Source organism: Cetorhinus maximus, chromosome 15 (assembly GCF_964194155.1).
Source record: "Cetorhinus maximus chromosome 15, sCetMax3.hap1.1, whole genome shotgun sequence".
NCBI lineage: Eukaryota > Metazoa > Chordata > Chondrichthyes > Lamniformes > Cetorhinidae > Cetorhinus > Cetorhinus maximus.
In genome coordinates, this window is record NC_135893.1 from 32,832,026 (window position 1) to 32,858,952 (window position 26,927).

The following is a 26,927-nucleotide window of genomic DNA, read 5'->3' on the forward strand; positions in this document are numbered from 1 at the left end:
TGTTAGGGAAGGTAGAGCTAAGCTTTTCCACCTGTAGGGAAGGGGGCATACCAGAACGAGACGGCTGCCCTATGACCAGAGGCTGACTAGATTAGTCCTATACTTGTTTCAGTTCAGAAGAATGAGAGATGATCTGAGTGAAAGTTATAAGATTCTGAGGAGCTTGACAGGCTACATGCTGAGCTAACTGGAGAGTCCAGAACAGGGGGCAGAATCACAGGCTTCGATCATTTGTGACTGAGGTGAGGAATTTCTTCACTCTGAAGTTTGTGAATCTTTAGAATTCTCTACCCCAGAGAGCTGTGGATGTTCAGTCATTAAATATATTTAATACTGAGTTAGATAGATTATTGGTCTCTAGAGGAATCAAGGGATATGGTGATTGAGCAGGAAAGTGGAAAAGAGGTCAAAGATCAGCCATAATCTTATTGAACAGTGAAGCAGGTTTGAGGGGCTGAATGGCCTACTGCTCCTGTTTCTTATGTTCTTATATTCTACACTCTTAAAATCAGAGCCAGAGCATTTAGGAGAGAAGTTAGGCAACACTTCTTCACAGACAGGGTGATAGAAGTGTGGAACTCTCTCCCATAAAAGGCAGTAGGTGTAGCTTAATTAACACCTTTAAAACTAAGATTGATAGATTTTTGCTATTAAGGGTTAGGGAGTCAAGGCAGCTGGATGAAGCTAGGATCAGATCAGCCATCATCTTATTGAATGGTGGAACAAGGTCAAGGGGCTACATGAACTACTCCTGTTACTATAGCAAATATACAGAATTTGTGATTTGAATTGCTTCAATAAAATGGCCGATCTTTATCAATTCAGAATATTAAGGATTAATTAACTTTTGTTAGATTTCAATTTGCTCTTGTCAGAGAAAAGTAAAATTACACATTAGGAAGTGAATAGTAATTCTTTGGAGTTACACAGCGATGTTATTTAGAGGATTGGAATATGATGAGGGTTGTGGGGCAAACAGAGAGAGTTCTGAACTGTTTTTTCTGCCTAATTCACTCCCCTTTACCTCCATTATAGGACCTTAAACATTCCCAGATTAGACTACCCATTTCAATAGTGCCTGACAGCACTTTCTGCCCAATCAAGATGTATAGTGGAATATTTATTTTTCTAATAATGAACTATGTAATGATGAAACCCTTGCGTCTAGGACCATTATGATTGACAGGTTGTGAAAGCCAGTTATTGCATCTTGACATTTGACCCCTTTGATAGGAACGTGGGTGGAATTCAGTAAAAGAGGGAACTCAATGTCAACCCCATGATTAACATAGGGAGATCTCAATTATAATATTACAATGCGTATGAAGATTCAGGTCTCTAGGTGGTTGAATATGGTGTGAAATTAGCAGGGCACTACTTGAATTGAAGCAAGAAAACTGACTAGCATCTGTTGGTGTACAGTTTTTTTTTAACCTTGCTGATCCTTAATGTTTCCATAATTAGTTTCATCTGTATAAAGTACTTACGTACAACACTGACTTACCACCAAGCAGCTGGTCAGAATCAGATTGCATTTCATAAATATTAAGCAGCTATGGCAAGGTCACATGACCAGGAACGGACTGTACTGTTGTGTTCTTCATGTTTTGCGATCTACAAGATAATTCAGAACTTGTGTCTCGGCAAGGCCTGCCTCCAGGTTTCCCTCATGGTCAAGCAGGTCAAGGCACTGCCCAGCACAGTACTAATCCCTGTGGAGCAGAAGGACTCTATTTCCAATCTGTGCTAATCTTAACTCAAGCAATATTGTTGAGTTCAGTGACCCTGAACTAGAGAGGACAAACATCAAAGAGGTTTCTTGCTGGTGATTGCTGTGTAGTGATTCCTTTTGAAAAAGACACACATTTGGATGTAGCCGAACAGAGAACCATGCCATTTTTCATGGTGAAATCACTTTCTGTTACTCACTATCTACTTCACAGATGAAAAATGGCCATTTGGCAAGCAACAAGAGGACCATGTAACTGTTTTGCAAGATCTTCAGAATGAGAGGGGAGGGGAAATTAAAGGGCACGGATATTAGAAAAACACCACTTCATAGATCGTCAGGTGCTCTGGTATTGAATGGGGAGAATGGTTGTTTCAAGGATTTTATTTTAAAGCTTCAGTTCCTCTCAGCACAGAAACTAGAATCTAACCAGCAGACTTAGAAAACCTGAGCCAGAGAGCATAGGCTGCATTTTCCTGGCCATATTGGAGACAAGCTGGGAGGCGGGTGGCTGGCATTACAGAGGTGTAAGTCTTCAGGTGGAAAACCCAGCATTTTTCCACCGCCATGGCATATTATCAGCTTCAGGAACCTTGGTAGCACCGCTACTTACCAGGCAGCCAAAGAACCACTTCTCATCCCTGCAGGCATTTTGCCTGTTACAGGAGGGTATGCCGCTGCATGGGGAGACTGCAAGGTAAACCCTGCCAGCCTCCTAGCAGGTTCTGCGGAGAGTGGCCCTCCTTAATGGGCACTCCATGGCCCACAGGGAGGCCCCTGGCAGCAATGGCCGTCCCTGTGGCAAGAGCACCGCTGGTGACCCGGGCTTCTCCAAACATCAGGGTCTGCCTACCTGGCCATGGCTTTCCCCAACCTAACTCACCTCTCTATGAGCGTGCATGGCCATTGAGGTGCCCTGTCCTTAGAGTTATGACCTCAGCACTGGCCAATGCTAGCAGTGTGCTGCTGAGGATGCTGAGCTGCCAGCCCTCCGATTGGACCAGTAGCTCTTGGGGGAGGGCCACTGACCTTAATGAACCACCAATGACAATATGCGACCCAAGGGTCACGCTTTCAGCTCCAGAAATGGGGCATCACCTTGACTGAGAAAATTCAGCCACATGAGTATGAAGTGAAGTCAGAACACTAGTTTTAGGGGACAGCAATCTGATGGTTCTGATGTGTGCTGTCAGTTCCTTGATATTATGTTAGGCGATGATAATAGTTGTAAAATTTCTTATAATGTAGTTTGCTTCCAAAAGATTAAAACTTGGAAAGAGAACCTCGTATCTCCTGTAAAAGCTCCTCAAATGCACTTATCTAATTTTGCTATCATAAACCTGAATTGAACATGTATATTTTGGTCTTAAGAAGCAAAGCTGATTCTTCCAACTCTTTTAGAGTAAAGAAGAATTATTATTAATAGGCTGAACAAGCTTCTAATGGAATAAAATGAAAGCCCTGGCTCAATTATGACTGTTCAGCACTCTTTTTTTTGACAATCTTAACAAGCAAAGTAGCAATTTTGGGGATCTTACAATTGCATAATTGAACATACCCACACAAGGCAGAAAGGATGTATGCTTTCTTCGACTACTTCAGTCTGTTAGTTTTCACCCACACTCAGGGTTAAATTTTCACCACAGAGACAGAAATCAAGACTGGGTTTGTTTCCAGGCCAGAAACCTGCCTCTGCTGGGAAACTGATTAAAGTTCAGATTTTCATGGGCATGAATCCTTTATTGATATGTAAATGGACTTTCTGTTCACTTAAAGCCAGTGGGGAGAGGAACAGAGATGGGTCAGATGTAATGTGGGGCTGATTTCGACTCTCCGCGGCAGCCATCACTAAGGCTGCTGCTTTTCCTGAGGGAGCGGTGTGCTGATGCCTTCCACTGAACCAGGAGGAAGCAAAATGTCACAGGAGAGACAGAGGCCTGGGCACCAGGCCAGGCAGCTGCTCAATGCCCACCTGGATCTAATGCTGGAGACTGAGGGGGAGGAAGGAGATCCTCTTCCTGGAGCGTTGAATTCAACAACTTTCTGTTAATGAGTCTCACTGGCTAGTCACTCAGTGCCTTGATGACCATATGGATGTAAACAATGATACCCAGCACCTGAGGGAATCCAGAGATGCAGATGAAACCCAATCTCCTCTGTCCCTGCGAGGCTGTGTCTGTTGCTAAATGAATATGCTGTCCAGCTCTGGCAAAGAATGCACCAGTTACCAGCAAGCTGCAATGGTATGCAGCTGTTGGGGAGATACCACTCAGGTCCCCAGCTGATTTTGGAAGGAGCGAGAAGCAAAGACGATCAAGGCCACAGTTACTTTGACAGCCACTGGCAAGGTATGTCTACCAGTGCTGCGAGGTGTGTGGTCTTTGGCCTCAAGGGCACAGATCACCATGACCATCTTCCTGGAGAGTCACGGTGTCCCGTGGCACTGGTTCTCGGTTATCTCCTGGTAACGTATTCTGCGGCAGTAGATCCAGTGTTGAGGGTTTGGCCTCCATTTCCTTCCTGCCCTTATTTCCTCTTGCATGCCTTCCTGATGCCTGGGTCTGTGCCCTTTCTGTGGAGGGAGTTGTCCCTCACCACTACTGGGCCCAAAATCTGACAATTGTGCCCCCATTGCCAGCTGGAGCCTTCCTTCTGGGCAAGTCGATAAAGTATCACTGTCCAAGAAGATGTGCAGGAAAGATGGAAACACCTATAGCATTATTATGCAATTTCTGTTTGGATTCAAGTTCTCATGAGACACAATCAGATCAGTTTGCATAATCGTAAATGGTCAGCAAATGGCATTAGATGCCTGGGAGTTATCTTCTCCAATAATTTACATAAACGACTTGGATGAAGGGCTGGATGGGATGGTTGCCAAATTTACTGATAAGACAAAGAAAGATAGGAAAGTAAGTTGTGAAGAGGACATAAGGAGGCTACAAACAGATATATAGATAGGTTAAGTGAGTGGACAAAGATCTGGCAAATGGAGTATAATGTGGGAAGTGCAAAATTGTCATTATGACAGGAAGGATAAAAGAGAAGCTTACTATCTAAATGGTGAGAGATTGCAGAGCTCTGAGGTGCAGAGAGATCTGGGTGTTCTAGTGCATGAATCGCAAAAGGCTAGTATGCAGGTACAGCAAGTAATTAGGAAAGCTAATAGAATATTATCATTTATTGCAAGTAGAATCGAATACAAAAGTCAGGAGGTTATGATTCAGTTGTACAGGGCACTGGTGAGACTACATGTAAAGTGCTGTGTATAGCATTGGCTAGCTTGTTTAAGGAAGGATGTAAATGCATTGGAAGCAGTTCAGAGAAGGTTTACTAGACTAGTACCTGGAATGGATAGGTTATCATATGAGGAAAGGTTGGACAGGCTAGGCTTGTATCCACTGGAGTTTAGAAGAGTAAGCGGCGACTTGATTTAAACATATAAGATCCTGAGGGGTCTTGACAGGGTGGATGTGGAGAGGTTGTTTCCTCTTGTAGGAGAATCTAGAACTAGGGGTCACCATTTAAAAATAAGGGGTCACCCATTTAAAACCGAGATGAGGTGAATTTTTTTTTTCTCAGTGGGTCGTGAGTCTTTGAAACTCTCTTCCTGAAAAGGTGGTGGAAGCAGAGCCTTTGAATATTTTTAAGGCAGAGCTGGATAAATTCTTGGTAAGCAAGGGGGCGATAGGCAATCAGGGGTAGGCGGGATGCAGATTTGAGGTTACTATCAGATCAGCCATGACCTTATTAAATGGCAGAGCAGGGTCGAAGGGCTGAATGACCTACTCCTGCTCCTTGTTCATATGTTCCTATAACTGGGATATCTGCCCGGTGTATGATACTCGTGGAACCATAAGGTAAAATCAGTGAAGCTACACTGATTATAAAGCCTCATTGCAAGGAAACATGAGGCAGAGAGAAAGCTATCACACTCCAGCCCTGTTTCTCTGATCATGCTCTCTGTTTGCATGTTTCTGCCTCAGAAACAATCCCTTTACTTTCTCCAGTTTTATTAACAGTACTTTTTAGTGTTGACCACAACTCCCTTCTGTTTTTACAGGTAGTTTTTACCCTTCCTTGAATTAAAGAAGATTGAGTTTAACTTTGGTCCAACCTTCAGGCCATGAGAGAATTGTGTTTGACTCTTCTGAGCAAATGAATAGATGGTTCATATGGGTTCCTATTCTCACGTTGTCTGGAAGTATGAAATCAGTTTTCTCTGTAACTCATTCTAGCATGGACAATTATTGTTTTCAGGCTTGACGGATAGTGTGGGTGTGTGGATTGAACTGTGAGGGAGGAAGGCATGGAGCACAATGCCTATATGTATTACTGAAATGTGTGGGCTACACTTTTGAATCATCTTGTGAATAAAAGCAGTGCTAGCATCTCCTAACCAAAGGCTTTCAGCTGCCATTCACTGTACCCTTATTCACTCAGGTGTTTCAACTCCACTGAAATATGCTTTTCTGCATTTTGTTTTTCTGCCGTGAATACTTTAGCTGAATTTTTTGCTCTTGTAGGCTGCTTATGAACTGTGAACTTTCAGAAAAAGGACCCAACTACAGGATCTGTGCTGTATTCAAATAGAGCAGCTGCCATATACAACATTTGTGTGGTGTATAGTAAACTTTGTTGATATGTAAATGTTAAGTTCTGGATGTGTGATTGCAAATGCTGTAAGTTCCATGCCAAATTTTTCTTGGTTTAATTCATACAGCAATAAACTTTATTTCACTAGAGCCTCACCTCACTCTACACCTGCAATCTCTGCCATCCCTACATTCGAGCTTGTACCCTCCATCCCTGACTCCCTCCTATTGCTACCCTTTCTTTCCATTCCATTATCAATAGGATAGTGTTGAGCTAATGTGAACCTTACTCTTGGATTCTAAACCTCTCCATCTTACTACATCTCTGCCCCACTTAAAAAGCCTCCTCAAAACCCATTAATCAGGCTGTCTGGAACTTTTTCAACCTCTCTTCCTTATCTCTAATCAACATATATTTATTTACCTTATCCTCTCACTCCTTTCTGTGAAGTGCAATGATGTTTCACAATGATAAAGGGCAATCTAAATGCTGGCTGATGTTGTTCTCTGCCCTAACCAGAAACAGATTCAGATCTTGCTTGAAATAACTCAACGAATCAGCATTCATAGCACAAGATGGCTGTTCCAAAGATTCAGTATTCTCAGCAAAGCAAACCACCTCTTAACATTTCACTTAGTCTGCCTTTACATACCTTGTGATTGTGACCCTGACCCTTCCTAACCTATTTAGTTCAGACATTCTAAACAAACATGACCTTATCATCTTACAAACCTCAATCAAACCAACCTTAAATTGACACTTCTCTAAACTATATCTACCCAGCTTTTTCAATCTGTGCGGGTAAACTATACGTTTTAATTTAAATTACTTTGGGAATTAATTTTGTGATCCAGCTTTGCATCCTTTCCAAAGCATCAATATCACCCACCATGCAAGGAGACCAGGGTCGGGTTTGCGTGGAGCTGAGTCAACTCGGGAGACTTTTAAAAATGGCAGGTGGGACCCAGAGGTGGAAATCCTGCCCCACATTTCCGGCAGATCCAGCTTTTGCCAGCAGGGAAAGGGGGCGGGGTATAAATTATACAGCCAGGAAATATGAACTCAGCAGGACCATTTGAAATTAGCGCTGAGTTCAAACAGACTCCATTTTCACTATTCCAAGGGCCTTGCCCTGCAGTGTTAGAAGTAGATGTAGTGTAAGAAGTAGATATAAATACTCTTCAAGGGTAGATAAGGTCCATTTAAGTGTCATGAACTGAAGTTCTTTTAAATCCTCAGCCCTTTTATTATGAAAAAAAAACTGGCTGAAACTGTCAGTTTGAGTTAAAAAAAACACCCTCTGATGGACTACTTTGATTGGCAGGCCATCTGGTGTGGGTTTGTAAAAACCATTACCATCTGATCCTGCAGTTTCAATAGAGTTATTTGTTGATATTTCACAAGGGCTGCCATTAGAGCTGAGGCCATTATGAATGCTTGGCTGAGTTTCAAAAGTTACACAGCTCCCATCTCAGCGGGGGGTGGGGGGGGGGGGGATGCTGAGTTCACATTTTTATTGACAGTTTAAAGAGACTGTTAAAGGATTAGCTGTCTTTAATGTGGTTATTGAATAGAAGGTTGCTTGTTTTTATAATAGATTGACTACTTGATATTCAAAATCTTTGAATGGATTTCATGTATGGGGTTTTTTTCAATATTGTGTATGAATGAGAACTCAATTAGATTGTTAGAAGAGTTTTTTAAATTTCCAAATGGCTTCGGAGGTCTGCCATGACTCCATTGGTGGCATGGGAGTTAGAGGTGGCATGGAGGGGGAATTGAGAGCATGAAGGGCATATAAGATGGCATGGAGAGAGTATGGAGAGTAGGTGGGTGTGCAAAGAGGTATGAAGGGTGAGGACTAGAGGGCCTAACAGCTTTTAAAACAGCTAGGCGCACGTCCCAGGGAACCGAGGCAAGCCTTCGAATCGCCCTGCCCCGAAGCAGAAATAGGGTGTAATGGGCACTTTAAACCAAGGTAATTAATGCCTGGGTAGTGAAAAATTAGCCCAAAATTCAACACAAAGTTCTAACCAAGACCTAGCCAATGCCTTGTCCATAATTTGATAGTTTTGTTTTAATAGTGTATAAATACACCCTATTTCCCTATTTTCCCCAACTGTTGCTTCATGACACCATCCGTGAACCTTTAAATACACAGGCAATAGAACACCCGGGTCTCTTTCTGACTTCACCCACTTCAGCTATCTTCCCTGGATAGTGTATGCCTGTTAAGCAGTCATCCTGCCCACCTGCATAACACTGTACCTTTCTAAGTTAAATATAATTTGCCAGTCATGCAACTAATCTCCCAGCACCTTTAGATTTACTTATAGTAGGCGAGCATGGACTGTAACATTAACTCTTGTACATATCATCTGCAAATTTTCAGAACTATGCACCAGCCTCCACATCTGGATCATTAATGAAAACAGTAAGTAGCAATTGTCCTAACACATTGATCTCCAATCAGATCCAATTCCATCTGCAATCATTCTCTGTCTATGGGCTTTCAGACAATTCTCAATCCAGCACGTTATGTTTCCACTGATAGCCGGAGTTTCAGGGCAGAATTTTTCATCCCCATTGCCGCTGCACGTCAGGAGTGTCATTTTAATATATCTGCATCCCATTAGAAGCCCTGCTCGCCAGAATTGTCCCTCCCATGCTGTATCATCTGGGTACATCGGCATGATTGCACGCACAACTGTACATAAGTGACGGGCATCTGGCGAGCTGCACTTTGCTCAGGATTTTGAGGTCTGTGTGCCTACCTTGCTTCGAGCAGTACTCACGATCATCAACATCAGGCTTTGCAGGCATCACCTTTAGGGGGGTTCATAGTCAGGTCTCTACCCACCAGACCAGCCATAAGGCAGGGGTGGTTTACCAATGGCTGTAGGGCTAGGGCTTATGTGGGGAAGGGGGAGAAGTGGCCTCAGACAAATGAAGAGGCTGCAGGGCTAGGGCATTACTGAGGAAGGGGGGTATCCCAGGGTGTGTGGGGGCGCATGTTGATCTGTGCGAGTGGCCTCAAGATGGTAAGGCTGGGGAGGCAGTCTCCAGAGGAGATGAGGCCAGATGGAGATGTGAGGGTGTGTGTGAGAATGGGTGGTGATGTCCTTTGAGCTGGCAGTGAGTGAGATGCCAGTGAATGTGTGATGGCCATGTGAGTGTGTGTTTAGAGTGATGAGATGGTTGCCTTACCCTTGCAGCACGGATGAGATCATTCATCCATTTTCTGCACTGGAAGACCGACCTCTTGTGTGCAGCATTGGCACTGACCACCTCTGCCACCACCTCCCAAGCCGGGGTGGTGAGGCTGATGGGCCTCCTGCGGCCAGAGTCAGAGTAGAGGACATCGGAGCAGGCCTCCACGGTATCCAGAAGGCAACCCAGGAATGCATCACTGAATCAGGAGGCTGCACTCTTCTTAGTTTTAGGGGTCATATCTTTGCCGGTGCCCTCCTGGGCTGCAAGCATTGAGAAGTGTGCGCGTGACTGCAGTTTAAATATGGCATGGTGGGCAAATCAGAGGCTGCCCGGCAGCGCGATGGCATGTTTCCTGTGACTGCATAATTAATGAGGTGGGATTGGGACAACGCAACGCGAAAACCCGTCATTGTGGCCGGCGGGTAAAACGACTTCTTTCCCGTCCGCTACCACACTTAGTGCAAATCTGGGATGATTCTGCCCTCAATATTGTTGAGAAGAAGCCTGTTATATGGCACCTTGTCAAAAGCATTTTGTCTACTAGGTTTCCCTCATCCACTATCCTGGTAACCGATTCAATAAGTGCCATTAGATTAACAAGACAGGGTCTCCTTTCTCTGAATGCATGTTAGATGTCCTTGATATTTCCTTGGCTTTATAGTGCATCAGTAATGATTCCTTCAAGCATCTTTGCCATTGCTGATGTCAAGACCTGGCAAGATTAATGTTGCATGAGTCTGAAGTTGTCACCACCTCCAACTAATACGTTTAAGAGTATGGATAAATGATTATAAATGAATAACTAACACCTTATAAATGAAGAGTTAAAAGTTTGGGTTCCGCCAGGGCCACTCAGCTCCTGACCTCATTACAGCCTTGGTTCAAGCATGGACAAAAGAGCTGAACTCCACAGGTGAGGCGAAAGTGACTGCCCTTGACATCAAGGCAGATTTGACCGAGTGTGGCATCAAGGAGCCCTGGCAAAACTGGAGTCAATAGGAATCGGGGGAAATCTCTCCGCTGGTTGGAGTCATACCTAGCACAAAGGAAGATTGTTGTGGTTGTTGGATGTCAGTCATCTCAGTTCCAGGACATCACTACAGGAATTCCTCAGGGTAGTGTCCTAGGTCCAGCCACCTTCAGCTGCTTCATCAATGACCTTCCTTCCATCATAAGGTCAGAAGTGGGGATGTCCGCTGATGATTGCACAATGTTCAGCACCATTTGCGACTCCTCAGATACTGAAGCAGTCCATGTCCAAATGCAGCAAAACCTGGACAATACCAAGGCTTGGACTGATAAGCGGCAAGTAACACCTGTACCACACTAGTGCCAGGCAATGACCATTTCCAACAAGAGAGAATCCAACCATTGCCCCTTATTATTCAATGGCATTACCATCGCTGAATCCCCCACTATCAACATCCTGGAGTTACCATTGACCAGGAACTGAATTGGACTAGCTGAACTGGTTGGTGGGCATTGTTGCTCCCACTTTGAGGCTTTCTATAAATTTATTGAGTTGAATGTGCCAAACTGCGACTCCAATGCAGCATTTGTGAGGATTGGAAATCAATTGTTTTCTATCTGGAATTTCCCAATAGTCTAGACCTGGAGAAAGGGGTAGAAGGCAGTCTGAGGGCTGGCCGTATAAGGGCAGGCTGTGGGATGGAGTATTTATCTGAAGCAGGAATGACCATTCCTTCTTCTCTCAGACCTATTAAATAAAAGGTCCACTAGATTTTGTTTTGAGTGGCCCTTTGAGGGTCATTTGTTAAGCTGCTCAATGCTTGTACAAGTGATTAGGTCTTGGGTCCTATGTATCTCATAGGACACATATTTTTATATCAACCCAGCACAGACCAGAGTTCAAGACCAGGCTGGGCCTACTCTGTAATGTTCAATTCCACACTGGATATTAGAGACATCTGTATTATGTAGATTTCTAACAAAGAAATGTATTTCCTATACTTTCACCATGCAATGTTGTTGGGGATGTCACAAGGGAAGTAGATCCCTCATCAGTGATTTGTGAATACATTGACACTTTAATGCTATAGCAATCCATCATGCAATCTCACCAGATAGTTGTAAATTTCAGCAAATGCACGTGTTACCAATCTGACCAAGGCCATGTGTCAGAGGGCCAATGCTGCTTCCTCTCTCAGGGCTGATCCGTTTTCTTACCTATCAGTCAGTTTTGCCACGTAGTGGAACTCTACGGTTAAAGAGTAGCTTGTCAGCGATATTAATTGGCTAGTCAGAGTCAATATTTGACCAGAGGGGATACACCATGAGAATTATTAATTGGCTAGTCAGAGTCAACAATTGACCAGAGGGGATACACCATGAGAATTAGCTTGGGCGTTTAACCCTAATACATGGAATGACACTTTCACCTTCATGCATAATACAAGAAGCAGACTTGTGGTTGGAGAATATGACAGTTTCCTAATGAGGATAAAATGCCAGTAAAATTTAACTTCTGTGGGAGATTTTAAATGAACTCTAAGCAGCTACAGCGACATTCTGCTAGTACCAGAGGCTTTTAATCTATTTTTGAACCATACTCTCATCTTTTAATTTGCCTTTCCATCTTTAAAAGGGTATTGACATTATCCCTGTTAATAACAGGGAAAATTCTCTCGCACTAGGAATGAACTTGCATTTATATGGTCCCTTATCATATCCTGAGGACATTACAACACACTGCACAACCTTGGATTATTTGGACTGCACTCATTGTTACACAGGCAGAGCCCAGCTTTGAAACTTCATTCTCAATACAACGGCCTAGAAATTAGTTTGACCCCTGCATCAGGATAGGTAGGCCCGAGACACACCCAATATTGGGTCTTGGGCCTCATATATATGAGGCTAAAGAGCTGCAGATGCCTGATGTTCAATGTTCCTAGCAGCTTGCCTGTGAGGAAGATTGTAGTTTCATGGAGTAGGTCCTAAGAGAAGAAGGGAAGCACTTAGGAAGGAGGGAGTGAGGGAGAGATCCATTCAGGGCCAGCAAGGCTTCATCACTGTATTGGAGCAGGAAGAAGCACAACTGCCCCCCGCCCCCTCCAGCCCCCTCGCCCTGCCGTCATTTCTGGGAGATCCCATTTCTGCCGTTAGAGCTAAAGGGTGTTATTTCAATACAACATGAAAAGAAATCAAAACTGTATGTGTCAAAACTTTACTCTTTTTTGTTATTTTAAAATGGACTTCTGCAGAGCCACAAAATGACTGCTACAGGTCACATGTCTCACAAGATTGGCCAACTGTTCTGGAAGGTTCCAATAGAGACTACAAGAACAAGAGAGTTCCATTCCCACCCATGTGGAATCTCACAGCCTATAGTAAGGCCACATTGTAATCACAAAACTAGGCGATTAACAGACGAACTGACACCCCCAGCCAGGATGGTAACAACGTCAGAGTCATTGAAATTCATTATGCCTGAAGAAGTGTTAACAGCCATCATATCACTCCTAAGAGAAATAATGGATTTTGGCCAGGAGTACAGAAACTGCTTGCAAGGTTGCAATTAACTAATTTTTGGGGCATGTCACATGACCCCATGCCTCTTGCCTTTTAGATCGTTTTAATATTACATTTCCAGCCTCACAGCTCAGTCTGCTGCCTTAACGCCAACGAGCTAGGACTCCAGCAGCTCTGGTCTAACCAAGCAGCAGGCCACCATCTTTCAACTCCTCAAAGCCTGTTTGGTTTTAAAAGTCTCTGATCATCACTTGCCAAGCCCTCTAAGCACAGAAACCCCACCGTGCTGCAGCCTCTTTTGATTCAAGGATTTTTGTGTTGCTGTTTCCAACCAGGAACTCATCTGGACTGAACACCACCACAAAGAAAACACCCTCTGGACTTATACTTCTCAGACTCTGGAAATCACATGAACTAATATTCATTTCTGTAGTTCTTTCACTGTTGTTGCCCATAGTTGTAAATCTTATTCTTTTCTATCCCCTTTACTGTGTGTGTGTGTGCGCACGTGATTGTGAACACTCGTCCCCCCACCCCCACCCCCCCGCCCCAGGGTTTGAATGTGAATAAGCTAACCTTCTGAGTGTTAATCATAACATCAGTTTGCTGTGAGTTATTATTAAATTGGACCCCATAAACTGAAGGGTTGGAAAAACATGCCATGGCCTACTTTAAAAACAATTAAAAAAAAACTCTGCTTACAGACAGATGGGGATGGGATAAAGAAGTCCAGTTTCTCTCTCTCCTGTCTGTAACAATGGGCAGGATGTGTTTCACACAGGCAGGCACCCAAACCCAGCAGGTTTACTGAGTTTAAACAGACTCTGTTTTCGCTGGGGCAAAGTCCTCTTCCTGCAGTGTGTGACTTAGAATTTTTAATAGCATATGTGAATGCATGTAAAAGATGGATTAAGTCTGTGGAGCTGTCAAGTTATTTAAATCCTCTGCTCTTTAAATTTTGGGAGAAAAAAAACAGCCCGCTTTATGTCTGGGTTAAAAAAAACATCAGTGCTTACCATTTTAAAGGCTCTTTGTTGACATAACATCTAAGGGTTATCATTATAATATTATTACTGCTTGACTGCTTCCACAACCTATATTATCACATTGGGGGGCTGTAAGATCACAGTTTAATTGACACCTCCAAAGATTATTAAGGGATTAACTGTCTTTGATGTGGGCTATGATTACAAGTGTTTGTTTTTAATAAAGTATTAAGTATTTGAGGGGATTTAAATGTATTGAATGGGCTTTTATCTATGAGAGTTTTGTTTTACATAGCAAAGTCTGTAATAGATGCTTAGAATTATATTTTGTTTCATCTCAGCATGGTCCCTTAGGTCTGCCCACGGTGGACATTGCTTGAGTTGTATAGGAGCTATAGGGGGCCAGAGACATGAGTGGGGGTCATGGATTTGCATGGAATTGTCACTAAGCTGGCATAGGGGCTATAAGGGACTGTGGGGGTGGTTAAAGGGGCATAGGTTGGCCTGGAGAGTATGAGGGGCCATTGGGGGTGGGTGGAGACATGGATTGGCATGAATTGCCATAAATAGGGCATGGGGAGTGGTTGGGGCGTGAGGGGGTGTCAACTGGGACAAAGTCCCAGTGCATTGGGGTGAGCCTTTTACTCACCTCAGCACTCAGCAGCGCCTGTGGCTGTTTCTGATCCTTTTCCAGCAGTGGCAGGCCTGACTCCAACACACAGCTGCACACTCCACACCCCCCTTCCGCCCCTCAACCCCCAACCCCGCAACAACTGGAACGAAAATCTGGGAACTGCATGCAGTACTCTAAATGTGGCCTAACCAATGTTCGGCACAGCTTTAGCATAACTTCACTGCTTTTCAATTCTATCCTTCTAGAAATAAAGCCTAATGCTCGGTTTGCTTTTTTCTATAGCTTTGCTAATCCGTGATGCAACTTTTAGTGATTGTACTCAGATATTTGTACTCTGAGGTCCCTTTGTTCCTCTACCCCACCTAGACTTGCACCTTCCAAGTAATATGTGACCCCCCATTCTCCTTCCCACCGAAATGTGCTACCTCACATTTGTTTGTGTTGAACTTCACTTGCCAATTACTTGCTCATTCTACAAACTTGTAAATGCCCTCCTGTAATTTTTTGCAGTCGTCCTTAGTATTGATTGTCCCCCCAAATTTGGTGTCATTTGTAAATTTAGACAGAGTTGAAGTGTCACATCTCTGGTACCATTCTACTAAAGCTGCTCTGCTTTAACATCCTTACTAAGGCGTGGTGTGCAGAATTGGACACAATATTTCAGCTGAGGCCTGACCAGCATTTTTAAAGGCTTAGCATAGCTTCCCTGCCTTTGTACTCTATGCCCTTATTTATAAAGATAAGGGTTAGGATTTTCGTCAAGGAGATGGGTATCAGGAGACAGGAAAGTTCTCAACCCCTCAAACTCATCTCTGTTAAGGAGAACTCTGCTGGTCCTATTTTTGTGTCAGGGAGGTGGGATGGAGTCAGGCCTGTCACCTCCGGTAGCCCCTATTTACTGGGTCAGTGGCTCAGTTGTAATCATGAATGTCAGGCCCTCAAACCCTTGCTCCTCACCCCCTACCCAGCCCCCATCCACCCCCATGCTCCCTCCATGTCCCTCATATCTCCCATATCCCTTTCATAGCCCCCCTTTCCCTGCATGCCCTTTCCACCCACCCCTCACCCCCACATCCTCCATACCCACTCTTTCAGTATTCAGTGTGTACAGAACCAATGAGCCATTGGCAAGCCTGGCAAGTCTTTGAAATATTCCTGAAACTGGCAACATAAGCTTTGTATTTGAAGATATACTTTGAGAAAAGAACTTCTCAGCTTGCAACCTCTTACAAATGTCAACCATTTGTTGACAACCATCCATAGTATCAATTTTTAAAAATCTTTTATCCACTTCAAACCTCTTAATCTGTGTAAATAAGCTCAGAAACATTGGAAAACCATATTAAAGAAAGGTTAAGTTATTAGGAGGTAATAGAGATGTCAACCAAAAAAAGCTTCCCCTTCTGCAGCTGTATAAACATTTCCTGCTGAGCTAAATGAATTAGTCATTGTTGGAGGTCAGTCAAGCATTCATAAATAGGCCTTCTGGTAACTGTATCAACAGAAGCAGTCAGAAGTTGTCATAATTTAGGCATTGAAATCCCATTTTAAAGAAAGACTAAGTGTTTATTTGCACAAGATTAAGAGTTCTGAAGTGGACACAAACTTCTTTGAAGTTGATATAATGACTGGTGGTGATTCAGGACAGCTTTGAGAGAAGTTAAGAGGGGCAATGTACTTCAATAGACATGCTGTATGGCTGTGTTTGTTAGTTCCCCATTCTGGACTAGAGTTCCTCTGAGAGGCCATAAAGATGTCTACAGATGGAATTGGCCTGACTCCATCAAAATTGCTTGGGAGTTTGAAATGCCCAACGCCACCCCCCCCCGTCCCCCACCCCCCGTCCCCCACCCCCCGCAATGGAGGCAGCAAGATTGGAGGTGCTTTGTGCGGGCTGGTTATCTGTGCCCTACAAAAGTGCTGGAAATGGCAATGGGGGCAAGAATCCAGGAGTTCTTAAAGGCCTCCCAAGTTGAGCCAACTCAGCAAAAAACTGGTTAAGGATTCCGTATGGCTTCTTAGCAACTTTATCAACTTGTCCTGCTACCTTTAAAGATCTGCCTACATATATTGCCAGGTGTCTCTGTCTCTGCAACTATTTAAAATACCATATGTCCTTACTTAACCAAAATCACTGGCAAGTTGGAAATAAGCGGATGATTTCAGAATATATCGAGTTCCTATTTTATCTTTCTATTTCAGAGGCATGCGCAGTTCTGTAATTTTACTGAAGATCAGTTTATCTCTAGGTGAAGAGGCTGCTGGCATTGCCCGCCCTTTTTCCATTGCAGCTTCCGAACATTACAGTTAACTTGTAAGAATGCTGCAGTCATAAGCCTGAGGGCTTTACTGAAGCTTTCTGCAAGGTTCCTGAATCCCCAGGAAGCCAGGGGATTCAATGAACATCAAGAATTTCCTGAAACTTGTGTAAAACATTTCAGTGGAATTTATCAGGCACCTCTGCTAGGATCATCAGGTTCTATGTGAAAAAAGTGCTCCCTCAGTAAGACTCTTGCTGAACAGGGTGCAACTGAAAACACACTAGATTTTTAATGTGCTGAGTTTCTCAACTTTCAACCATGGTTGATTCAAGACCTTACAACTCTGAAAAACTGCCACTCTTATAAAAAAAGTAGAAGTCAACTAATAGGCAGCTATCTTCTTACACTGTGAAATGCTGTCAATAGATCTGTAAACAAGTTTAAGCGTTGGATTGTTAACCACGATCTTTCTCTCTACCTCTCTCTCTCCCTCTTTCCAGTTATCTACTTCTTGCCAGCCTATTTGTATTTGTCTATTTATAAGTAAAAAAAAAACCCTATTGTTCATACAAAGAAATGTCTCACATTCAATGTCTGTCACACTCCAATTGTCACATTTCAAAGTATCACTTTATTACGATGCGTTTACAAGCAGCTATACTTATCTGCATTTTCCTATTTAGACCACTTCACCATAGGGATTTTTTGAAGTGCTCTTAAAGGAACAGGACAGATTAGCACCTCCATATCTTGACCATACTCCAGACCCAGAATCCACGTGAGCATTGACAAAGGAGACCTGAAAGTGTGTATGTGTATTTTCTGCAGATTTCAGTTTTTACCCGGAAATCTATGAATCAAGTTAATCTACCATGAACAAAAATGACCCTATTTGTTTCTACTAGCTATATATTTGTATCCTCCTACTGCCTAACTTTGCATAATAATCTGCCTCTTTATTGTTGCATTCTAACTGTCCATTTTTATATCACTAGATCTATTACTTTTCCATCCATCCTTCTATTTCTTTACTTGGATGTAACTCTTTCCTGCCTATTGATTTACCTCGGTACACACCAATATTTGCCTATCTGTGTATTCATCTGTACCTATCTGTGTACATATCTCTGTATCTATCCATGTATCTGCCTGGCTATCAAAACATATATGTGAACCTTTCAATCCGTCTAAGCTTTTATGAATCTCCCTGTTGATTAACTTTTTTTATCTGTAGGTCCATTTAGGAATTCCAGCTCTCTGGATATGACCTGTCTACCTTTATAACTAATCAGCATCTTTTCTAACAGCAGATTTGTTATTTTATTGTTGTAATTTAGTAACAGTGAATTATGAATTGCAAAAGTGACAGTAGTTCTTACATATAAGCACCATTTCTCCCAGAAGAACCCTGGAAACTAAAGTACAGAAGGAGGCCATTCTGCATTGTGCTAGTGCTAGCCCTAGCACTGAAGTGGTCTACCCCAATTCCAAATCCCTAGCCCTAACACTGGATCAATCTATTCCAATCCCATTTCCTTAGCTCTAACACTGGAACAATCTATTCCAATCCCATTTCCTTAGCTCTAACACTGGAACAATCTATTCCAATCCCATTTCCTTAGCTCTAACACTGGAACAATCTAATCCAATCCCATTTCCCTAGCTCTAACACTGAAACAATCTGATCCAATCCCATTTCCCCAGCTCTAACACTGGAACAATCTATTCCAATCCCATTTCCTTAGCTCTAACACTGGAACAATCTATTCCAATCCCATTTCCTTAGCTCTAACACTGGAACAATCTATTCCAATCCCATTTCCTCAGCTCTAACACTGGAACAATCTATTCCAATCCCATTTCCTCAGCTCTAACACTGGAACAATCTATTCCAATCCCATTTCCTTAGCTCTAACACTGGAACAATCTATTCCAATCCCATTTCCTCAGCTCTAACACTGGAACAATCTATTCCAATCCCATTTCCCTAGCTCTAACACTGGAACAATCTAATCCAATCCCATTTCCCTAGCTCTAACACTGAAACAATCTGATCCAATCCCTTTTCCCCAGCTCTAACACTGGAACAATCTATTCCAATCCCATTTCCTTAGCTCTAACACTGGAACAATCTATTCCAATCCCATTTCCTTAGCTCCAACACTGGAACAATCTATTTCAATCCCATTTCCTTAGCTCTAACACCGGAACAATCTATTCCAATCCCATTTCCTTAGCTCTAACACTGGAACAATCTATTCCAATCCCATTTCCTTAGCTCTAACACTGGAACAATCTAATCCAATCCCATTTCCCTAGCTCTAACACTGAAACAATCTGATCCAATCCCATTTCCCCAGCTGTAACACTGGAACAATCTATTCCAATCCCATTTCCTTAGCTCTAACACTGGAACAATCTATTCCAATCCCATTTCCTTAGCTCCAACACTGGAACAATCTATTTCAATCCCATTTCTTTAGCTCTAACACTGGAACAATCTATTCCAATCCCATTTCCTTAGCTCCAACACTGGAACAATCTATTCCAATCCCATTTCCTTAGCTCCAACACTGGAACAATCTATTTCAATCCCATTTCCTTAGCTCTAATACTAGAACAATCTAATCCAATCCCATTTCCTTAGCTCTAACACTGGAACAATCTATTCCAATCCCATTTCCCTAGCTCTAACACTGGAACAATCTATTCCAATCCCATTTCCCTAGCTCTAACACTGGAACAATCTATTTCAATCCCATTTCCTTAGCTCTAACACTGGAACAATCTATTCCAATCCCATTTCCTTAGCTCCAACACTGGAACAATCTATTTCAATCCCATTTCCTTAGCTCTAACACTGGAACAATCTAATCCAATCCCATTTCCTTAGCTCTAACACTGGAACAATCTATTCCAATCCCATTTCCTTAGCTCCAACACTGGAACAATCTAATCCAATCCCATTTCGTTAGCTTTAACACTGGAACAACCTTTTCAAATCCCATTCCCTAAACCCGAACACTGAAACAATCTGATCCAATCCCATTTCCCCAGCTCTAACACTGGAACAATCTATTCAGTCACCATTTCCTAGTCTTTGTGATGGAGAGATCTTCAATCCCATTTCCCTGCAAATCCTTTTGCACTCTTCCTTTTAATATTTTGGCCAATTTTTAAAGGGTCTCCTAGCTCACTAACCATTTCTACAGTCTCCCATGTTCTAATAACCCTCTTTGTGAAAAACGTCCAACTTCCTTGTTAATGTATGTAGTGAAAATCCTCAGCTGCCACACCCCTTGTTAGTGATTCACCAGCCAGTGTAATAATTTCTTGTTTATCATCAAAAGAAAATTCACCATTGATTAGTGATATGAATTTTGCTTGAATATTAAAATATCCCAGCTCCTTGGGGAGATTACATCTGAAGCAATAGATGGTACATAGACAATAAACAAGATGTTTTTCTCTTTTAATCTTTAGGTTTGGCTGTTCACCAGATCATCACCATCACAGTCTCCCTCATCATGGTTGTTGCTGCTTTGATAACGACATTGGTTTTAAAAAATTGGTAAGTACATTCTTTGTGAGCTAAGAAAAAGACTGAAAATATTGGGGATCTGAGATTGAAAAGGATAATGCTAGAAATGCAGAGCTGGTAGTCAGCCACCTGAAAGAGTCAATGATAGGTTGACATCTTGGAGGACTTTTATTCAGGGATTTTGACTGTTGATGAAGGGTGAGACCTAATGACCTAATGCCAACTGAATGGAATTTCCACCCTTTTCTGGTTTGTTATTAGCTTTTTCAGTCTATTTGATCCTAGATCAGTGACATTAGAGCTGTGGGTAGAGCATATTTTAATCACTCAGCATTGGCAAGTATTTCCAGTTAGGCATAGCATGGCTATGTACAGTGTAGATCAGCCTCATCAACATGCATCAGATCAACCCAACACAATACACCCCCCTTATTGCACCAGCATAACATTTTTCCACCACCATTTCAGCTGCCCTGCAGTTTCTCTGACTGAGATTACCAATTAGGGGTATCTTGCATTGTGTAATATGTCCATTCAAAATTATGTGCGCTGGATTTCCCAATCTTACTTCACATATGACTGCTAATGCCAACAGGAGATGTAACACCTAGTCCCCCTTTGTAAAAACTGGCAATAGGATCTTGTATTTTTGAAATGGTCAGGCACTTACACGGAGTAAATAATGATTTGTGACACATAGTGGGGCATATGCTAAAATTTGTTGCACTCACTGAGATGACAATCATATTTTTATGAATAATATTTTTCCATAGGCTTCTCATGCCCCTTTTATTCTGAAGCCTGAACTGATAAAAATGTCAGTGAAGCTATTGGATTTTGAAAGCAACATGTTTTCTACGTTAATGCTGGTAACTTTCAAATTTATGGAGTGTCTGAAGGTGACTAACTGATGTTTAAGGCACAATTTAGCAAGTTAAGAGGGAAGTCAGATAGCTTTTTTCTCACCCAAAGGATAGCAGGCTTGTTAATAAAGTTAGCATGTTGAAGCAGACAATACGGGTACAGTGTCTCAAAACCGGCAACCTTGGGACTGAGGCCGTGCCAGATTTCAGATCTTGCTGGATTTCGGGTCAAACAGAGTTGAGTGGGGTTAAAGGTTGCTCAGAATATGGGAATAGACTGGCGCGCGAGCAGCAAAGGGGATAACTAGTCAGGCGCCACACCGTGCCAAAGCAGCGCCTAGCCGAATTGTCCAGGTAAGTTAACTAAGAAAAAATTTACTCAATTAAAGTGATACATGGCAAATTATAAAAATGTCTGGTTTTTGGACAACCACAGTTTTTGGTCTGCCGGATTTGAGATGCTGTACTGTGCAAGTAGTGATTTGGAGAGAGACTGAGCAAAGGGATCCAATGAGAAGATGGGTAATTGGTATTAAGTTTGATTTAAAAAGTGATCAGCACAAGCTAGAAGATCAAATTTTTGGAACTTCTTGGTCTCTACAACTCAGTTTTCACCCCATACATTGAAGCTAGCAATTGGACCATGAGGGGAACTCTTTGATCCTGGGGTACTGTGTATCTGTATGGATGTTATGGCAATGTACGGAGGTGGAGCAGGGGAGAGCAATAAACTTGATTCATTCTGTTAAAGGGAGGAAATGTGAGGTACAATGTGAGTATAGAAAATGCAGGGGTAACATTAAAAAGGAAATTTAGAAAGCAAAGAGAGGTATGAAAAAAAAGATTGACAATTCAAATCAAGGAAAACCCAAAGATGTTTTATAGATACATAGAGAGCTGGAGGAAAACTGAGGAAAGAATAGGACCTATTGGAGACCAGAAAGCGAGCCTGTGTGTTAAGGCGGAAGACATAGGCATAGTTCTTGAATATTTTGTATCTGTCTTCACAAAAGAGGTTACAATGCAGAAATTGTAGTTAAGGAGGACAAGTATGAAATATTGTATGTGGCAAACATAGTGAGGGAGGAAATATTCATGGGTTTAGCATTTTTGGAAGTAGATAAGTCGCCAGTCCCAGACGAAATGTCTCCCAAGCTGCTGAGAGAAGAGAGGAAATAGTGGAAGTTCTGACCATATTTTCCAGTCCTCTCTGGCTCCAGACATTGTGCAGGAGGACAGGAAGACTTCTAACATTGTACTGTTGTTTTAAAAAGGAGGAAGGAGATATATCATGCAATTACAGGCCAGCCAGCCTGATCTCAATGATGGGCAGATTATTGGGAAATATTCTAAGGAACAACATAAATTGTCATTTTAGAAAGACATAACACAGATCCCAGCATTATGTAGTCTCTCTCTATTTACATTAGTTTTTGTTTTTCTGTTCTGCCTATCAAAGTGAACAACCTCACACCTTCACACATTCTACTTTTTGATGTAGTTGACATGGATTTTAGCAAAGCTTTTGACAAGGTTCCACATGGCAGGCTGTCAGGAAAGTAAAAGCCCATAGGATCTATGGGAAAGTGGCAAGTTGGATCCAAAATTTTCCAGTGGCAGGAAGCAAAGGGTAATGGTTGATAGGTAGGTTTGTGAATGGAAGGCTGTCTCCAGTGCGATTCTGCAGCACTCAGTGCCGGGTCCCTTGTTTCTGTGGTGTATATCAGTAGTTTAGATTTAAAATGCAGGGGGTGCATGATTAAGAAAATTGTAGGTGATACAAAAATGGGTGTGCGATTGATATTGAGGAAGAAAGCAGTAGACTGCAGAAAGATATCAAACGACTGATCACTGGGCAGAAAAGTGGTAAATGGAATTCAATCTGGAGAAGTGAGAGCTAATGCATTTGGTGAGGGCAAATGAGACAAGGGAATATACAATAAATAGTAGGGTACTGAGAAGTGTAGAGGAACAGAGGGACCTTGGCATGTATTCCACATATCCCTAAAGATAGCAGGATGGTTTTATAAGGTGGTTAAGAAGCCATATGGGATACCTTATTTTATCAGCCATGACATAAAATATGAGAGCAGTTAAGTTATATAGAAGTGTATAAAACACAAGATAGGCCACAGCTAGTGTACTACATATAGTTTTGGTCACCACATTATGGGAAGGATGTGATTGTACTGGAGAGGGTACAGAAATTTACATGATGGTGCCAGGAATGGAAAACTTTAGCCAAAAGGAATGATTGCATAGGCTGTGTTTGTTTTCTTAGGAACATAGGAGGCTAAGGGGGGATTCAGTTGTGGTGTATAAAATTAGGAAGGTCCTAGATAAAGTGGATAGGAAGGGCCTATTCCCTTAACAGAGAGGTTGATAGTCAGGGATCATAGATTTAAAGTACCTGATAAAAGTATTAGAGAGAAGTTATGGAGAAATATTTTCACACAGAGGCTGGTGGGGTCTGGAAGTCACTCCTGAAAGGGTGGTTGAGGCAAAAACCCTCATTGCAATTTAAAAATACCAGCCCGTGCTTGCAAAACTGAGAATGTAATGTCTAACATTAGATGTGATTCTGCGATTGGAAAGCACTTGCTGAACAATCCCGAGTGTGCTAAAAAATTACACTAACAGCCAATTTAAGATTATCAGTCAGGCTCATAATGTGGCTCACTTATGCTTTCTAGACTATATGCTACATATATTCATATGTAAGGTCCTGCCCTCTGCAGGCAAAAGGAATATGTCTAGGCATTGCACATTTTTGAATTAAACAAAAGCATTGGAGGGACAATAGTTCCTTGGTGCATGCTCCATGGCAACCCTCAGCCAATCAGAGTCGACTTGCCAACCATTCAGCACCATTTTCACATGCAGTATAAATTGTTGCTCCCTCTGAAATTTGCCATTCTTGCATCTGTCCTGCTGAATGCAAGACAAAAAGCTTCAAGAACATGTCTCTTCAGCAATACTCAAGTTCTGTACTACCAAGCAACAATTTTTTAAAAACTTGGATATGCACTTGAAGTGTCAAGTATATGGATACAGTCCAAGAGCTGGAAAGTGGGATTTGATTGATTAAGTTTTGTTTAGCCAGCACAGACACCAAATGGCCCCCTTCTGTGTTGTAAGCTTTCTCCGTTTCTAACTTCCTGAACTAGTGTTCTTCAGCCTTGAATCTATAGAGATAAACAGTATACAACAGGATAGAAAAGGCTAACCCAGAATAATAGTTTCAAGACAATTGGAACTTGAGCTTATGAGTTCCCAATTGCGAAGGGAAAGTTCTTAACAGACGTCAAAATGTATGTTTTTACAGAGAGCGCAGTAGGGTTGCCAGAAACACTAATTGAGATCAGGACACTGAATCCATTTAGCAAAAAACTGAAAGCTCTAATGGGAAGTGTTTGGGTTAATATTCTCGAAGGATGAGATCACATGGATCAAAAGGTCTCTTAACTCAAAACAGTTGTATGATCCTTTTATTGTTCTTGGATCATACGGTTGCCAAGGGTCGAGCATTACACATTTTTGAGGCTTTGCTGTGCCATTTGTAGAGTTATCATCATCATCATTCACTCTTATTTCTTGCTGTGGAGAACAGATCTTCTATTGGTCTGGATTTTTCAAGAGTGCTCATCACTGACCACGAAGAAAGTCTCGCTGAGAGCTTTAGCAATTTTTGTGGTGAGAATTTTAACTCTCTTGACATGCAATTGATTGTGGGGTTGTTTAATGGGGTCCCCAGGGAGGAGCTACAGTGTTGTCATCAAGCTGCCTAAGCAGCCAATCACATTGAAGGATTCTCACAGTCAACCAACCAGGAAATGAAAAGGACTAACAATCAAATCACTTGTTATTTTTTTTCACAGAGCGAAATAGAGATTAGGGACAGACACATGGGATTAAAGTAGAAGATGAAATATCATGGGCCAGAATTTTTGGCTCAGCGAGTGGGGGCGGGGCCTGCTCGCTGTGGCGTAAAATGATGTGGGGTGATGTCGGGGTTGTGTGCCTGCCGAACTGTAAAAGGCCTATTAAGGCCATTTAAAAACTAATTAAAGCAATAAACTGAGCTGCCCATCCGACATTAAGGCTGACGGGCAGGTGAAGAGCCCAGACAGCCTTTGCATTTTTCATGGAACCTCATCCATGGGCGGGATGAGGTTTCATGAAATGTTTATAAATTGAATACATTTTTTTAAAAAAAATTCATTGACATGTCTGAGCTCGTGTGACACTGTCACATGAGGTGACATGTCTTAAAAAAAATTCCTTTTCTTTATTCAGCTTTTTAAAACTTAAACTAATCTCACCAGGGAGATTTCTGCACGCACGTGCGAAAGAGCACAGGCCCCGATTCAGGGAACCACCCCCACACCCCCAGCCCATACAGGGAACGCTCAGTGCTTCCCGCCGGGCATCACGCTGGGCGGGCTTTAATTGGCCTGCCCACGTAAAATGGTGGCACAGACCCGATCGGGGGTGCCAATCGGGTTTGCAGCACCCCCCCCGCACAACCCCCCCGACAGAGGGAAAATTCTCCCCATGAAAATACTTTAAATTTTAAAAAAATATTTTAAATAAATGTAGTTTAAAATGCATTAATTAATCTTAATAGAAAGATCTAACAACATTCCACAGATCGAAAATTATTTTTTCAGGGCCAGATCAGTTGTTCATCAGTAGTTATTACTCAGATCACCGTTAAAAATCTAGTTACGCCTCACTGAACATGGCTTAACTTTTTACAGGGTTTCTAACAGTGGTTGGGGAGCAGAAAGGGCAAGCTCTGACCAGACCAAATTATTTCAATGGTTGATGGCTCTGGGGAGGAGCAGTGAATGACAGACCACAACTTCAGCATTTCTGCATTAATCTGCACTGGCACCAAATCCTGAAATTGTGCTCAGATTCAGAGGGATAATCATGATTGCAAATGCTGACAGTTCACCATCAAGAAACCCTCAGATTCCAGGCTGTTGCTTTTCACCTTTGAATTCTTTTTCAGCAGCTATCGCCAACAGATCTCATGCGTACTCTGTCATTTTACCTTGGCTTTTACTGTTCTAGGCCAGCTACTTTTGACCTTCCTGGTCTTACTTTTCCCTGGGAGAGCTCTGTTTCAATAATGTCTAGTGACACAGGTTTGGTGTTTTTTAAGGGTATACCCAAGCCAATTCCATTTTCTCCATATTATTTTCAACTCTATACCTGCTGCTATTCTTTTATTTACCTTCAAAATCCCTAATTTTAGATGACCTATTGCTAGCAAATGCCCAAAATTACTCATACACATTTATTGTTTGTAATATTTGTAATTAAATTGCAGAGTAACCTCCCTGAAGTGTAGCGACGGAGTTCTAGAGTGCTTGTGAAATGTTTGACTGGAAAATCAAGGCATAATAAGCTTTTCCAGTACATCTGGCGTGTGAATGGGGAGAGATGATCCATGAAATGCAATTGAGCTCTAAAGATGCATTTTGCTCATTTGGCAAATAACAATCATTTTGCATTCGACTATGGAGCATAAATAAGACAAAATATGAAGCAGCTAAGAGCATATTTATCTCAGGACATTCTGTACTTGCTAAGAGTCATCTCAA

At 42.2% G+C, this 26,927-nt stretch overlaps 1 protein-coding gene across 1 annotated transcript in view; it reads left to right on the top strand.

The window, feature by feature from the left end:
- Nucleotides 1–26,927, top strand: part of ajap1 (adherens junctions associated protein 1) — a 200,765-nt gene that overhangs the window by 147,586 nt on the left and 26,252 nt on the right. Inside the window, exon 3 of the mRNA XM_078559189.1 lies at nucleotides 20,395–20,482. Coding sequence (XP_078415315.1) covers nucleotides 20,395–20,482 — 88 coding nt within the window. The remainder of the gene's footprint in view (nucleotides 1–20,394; nucleotides 20,483–26,927) is intronic.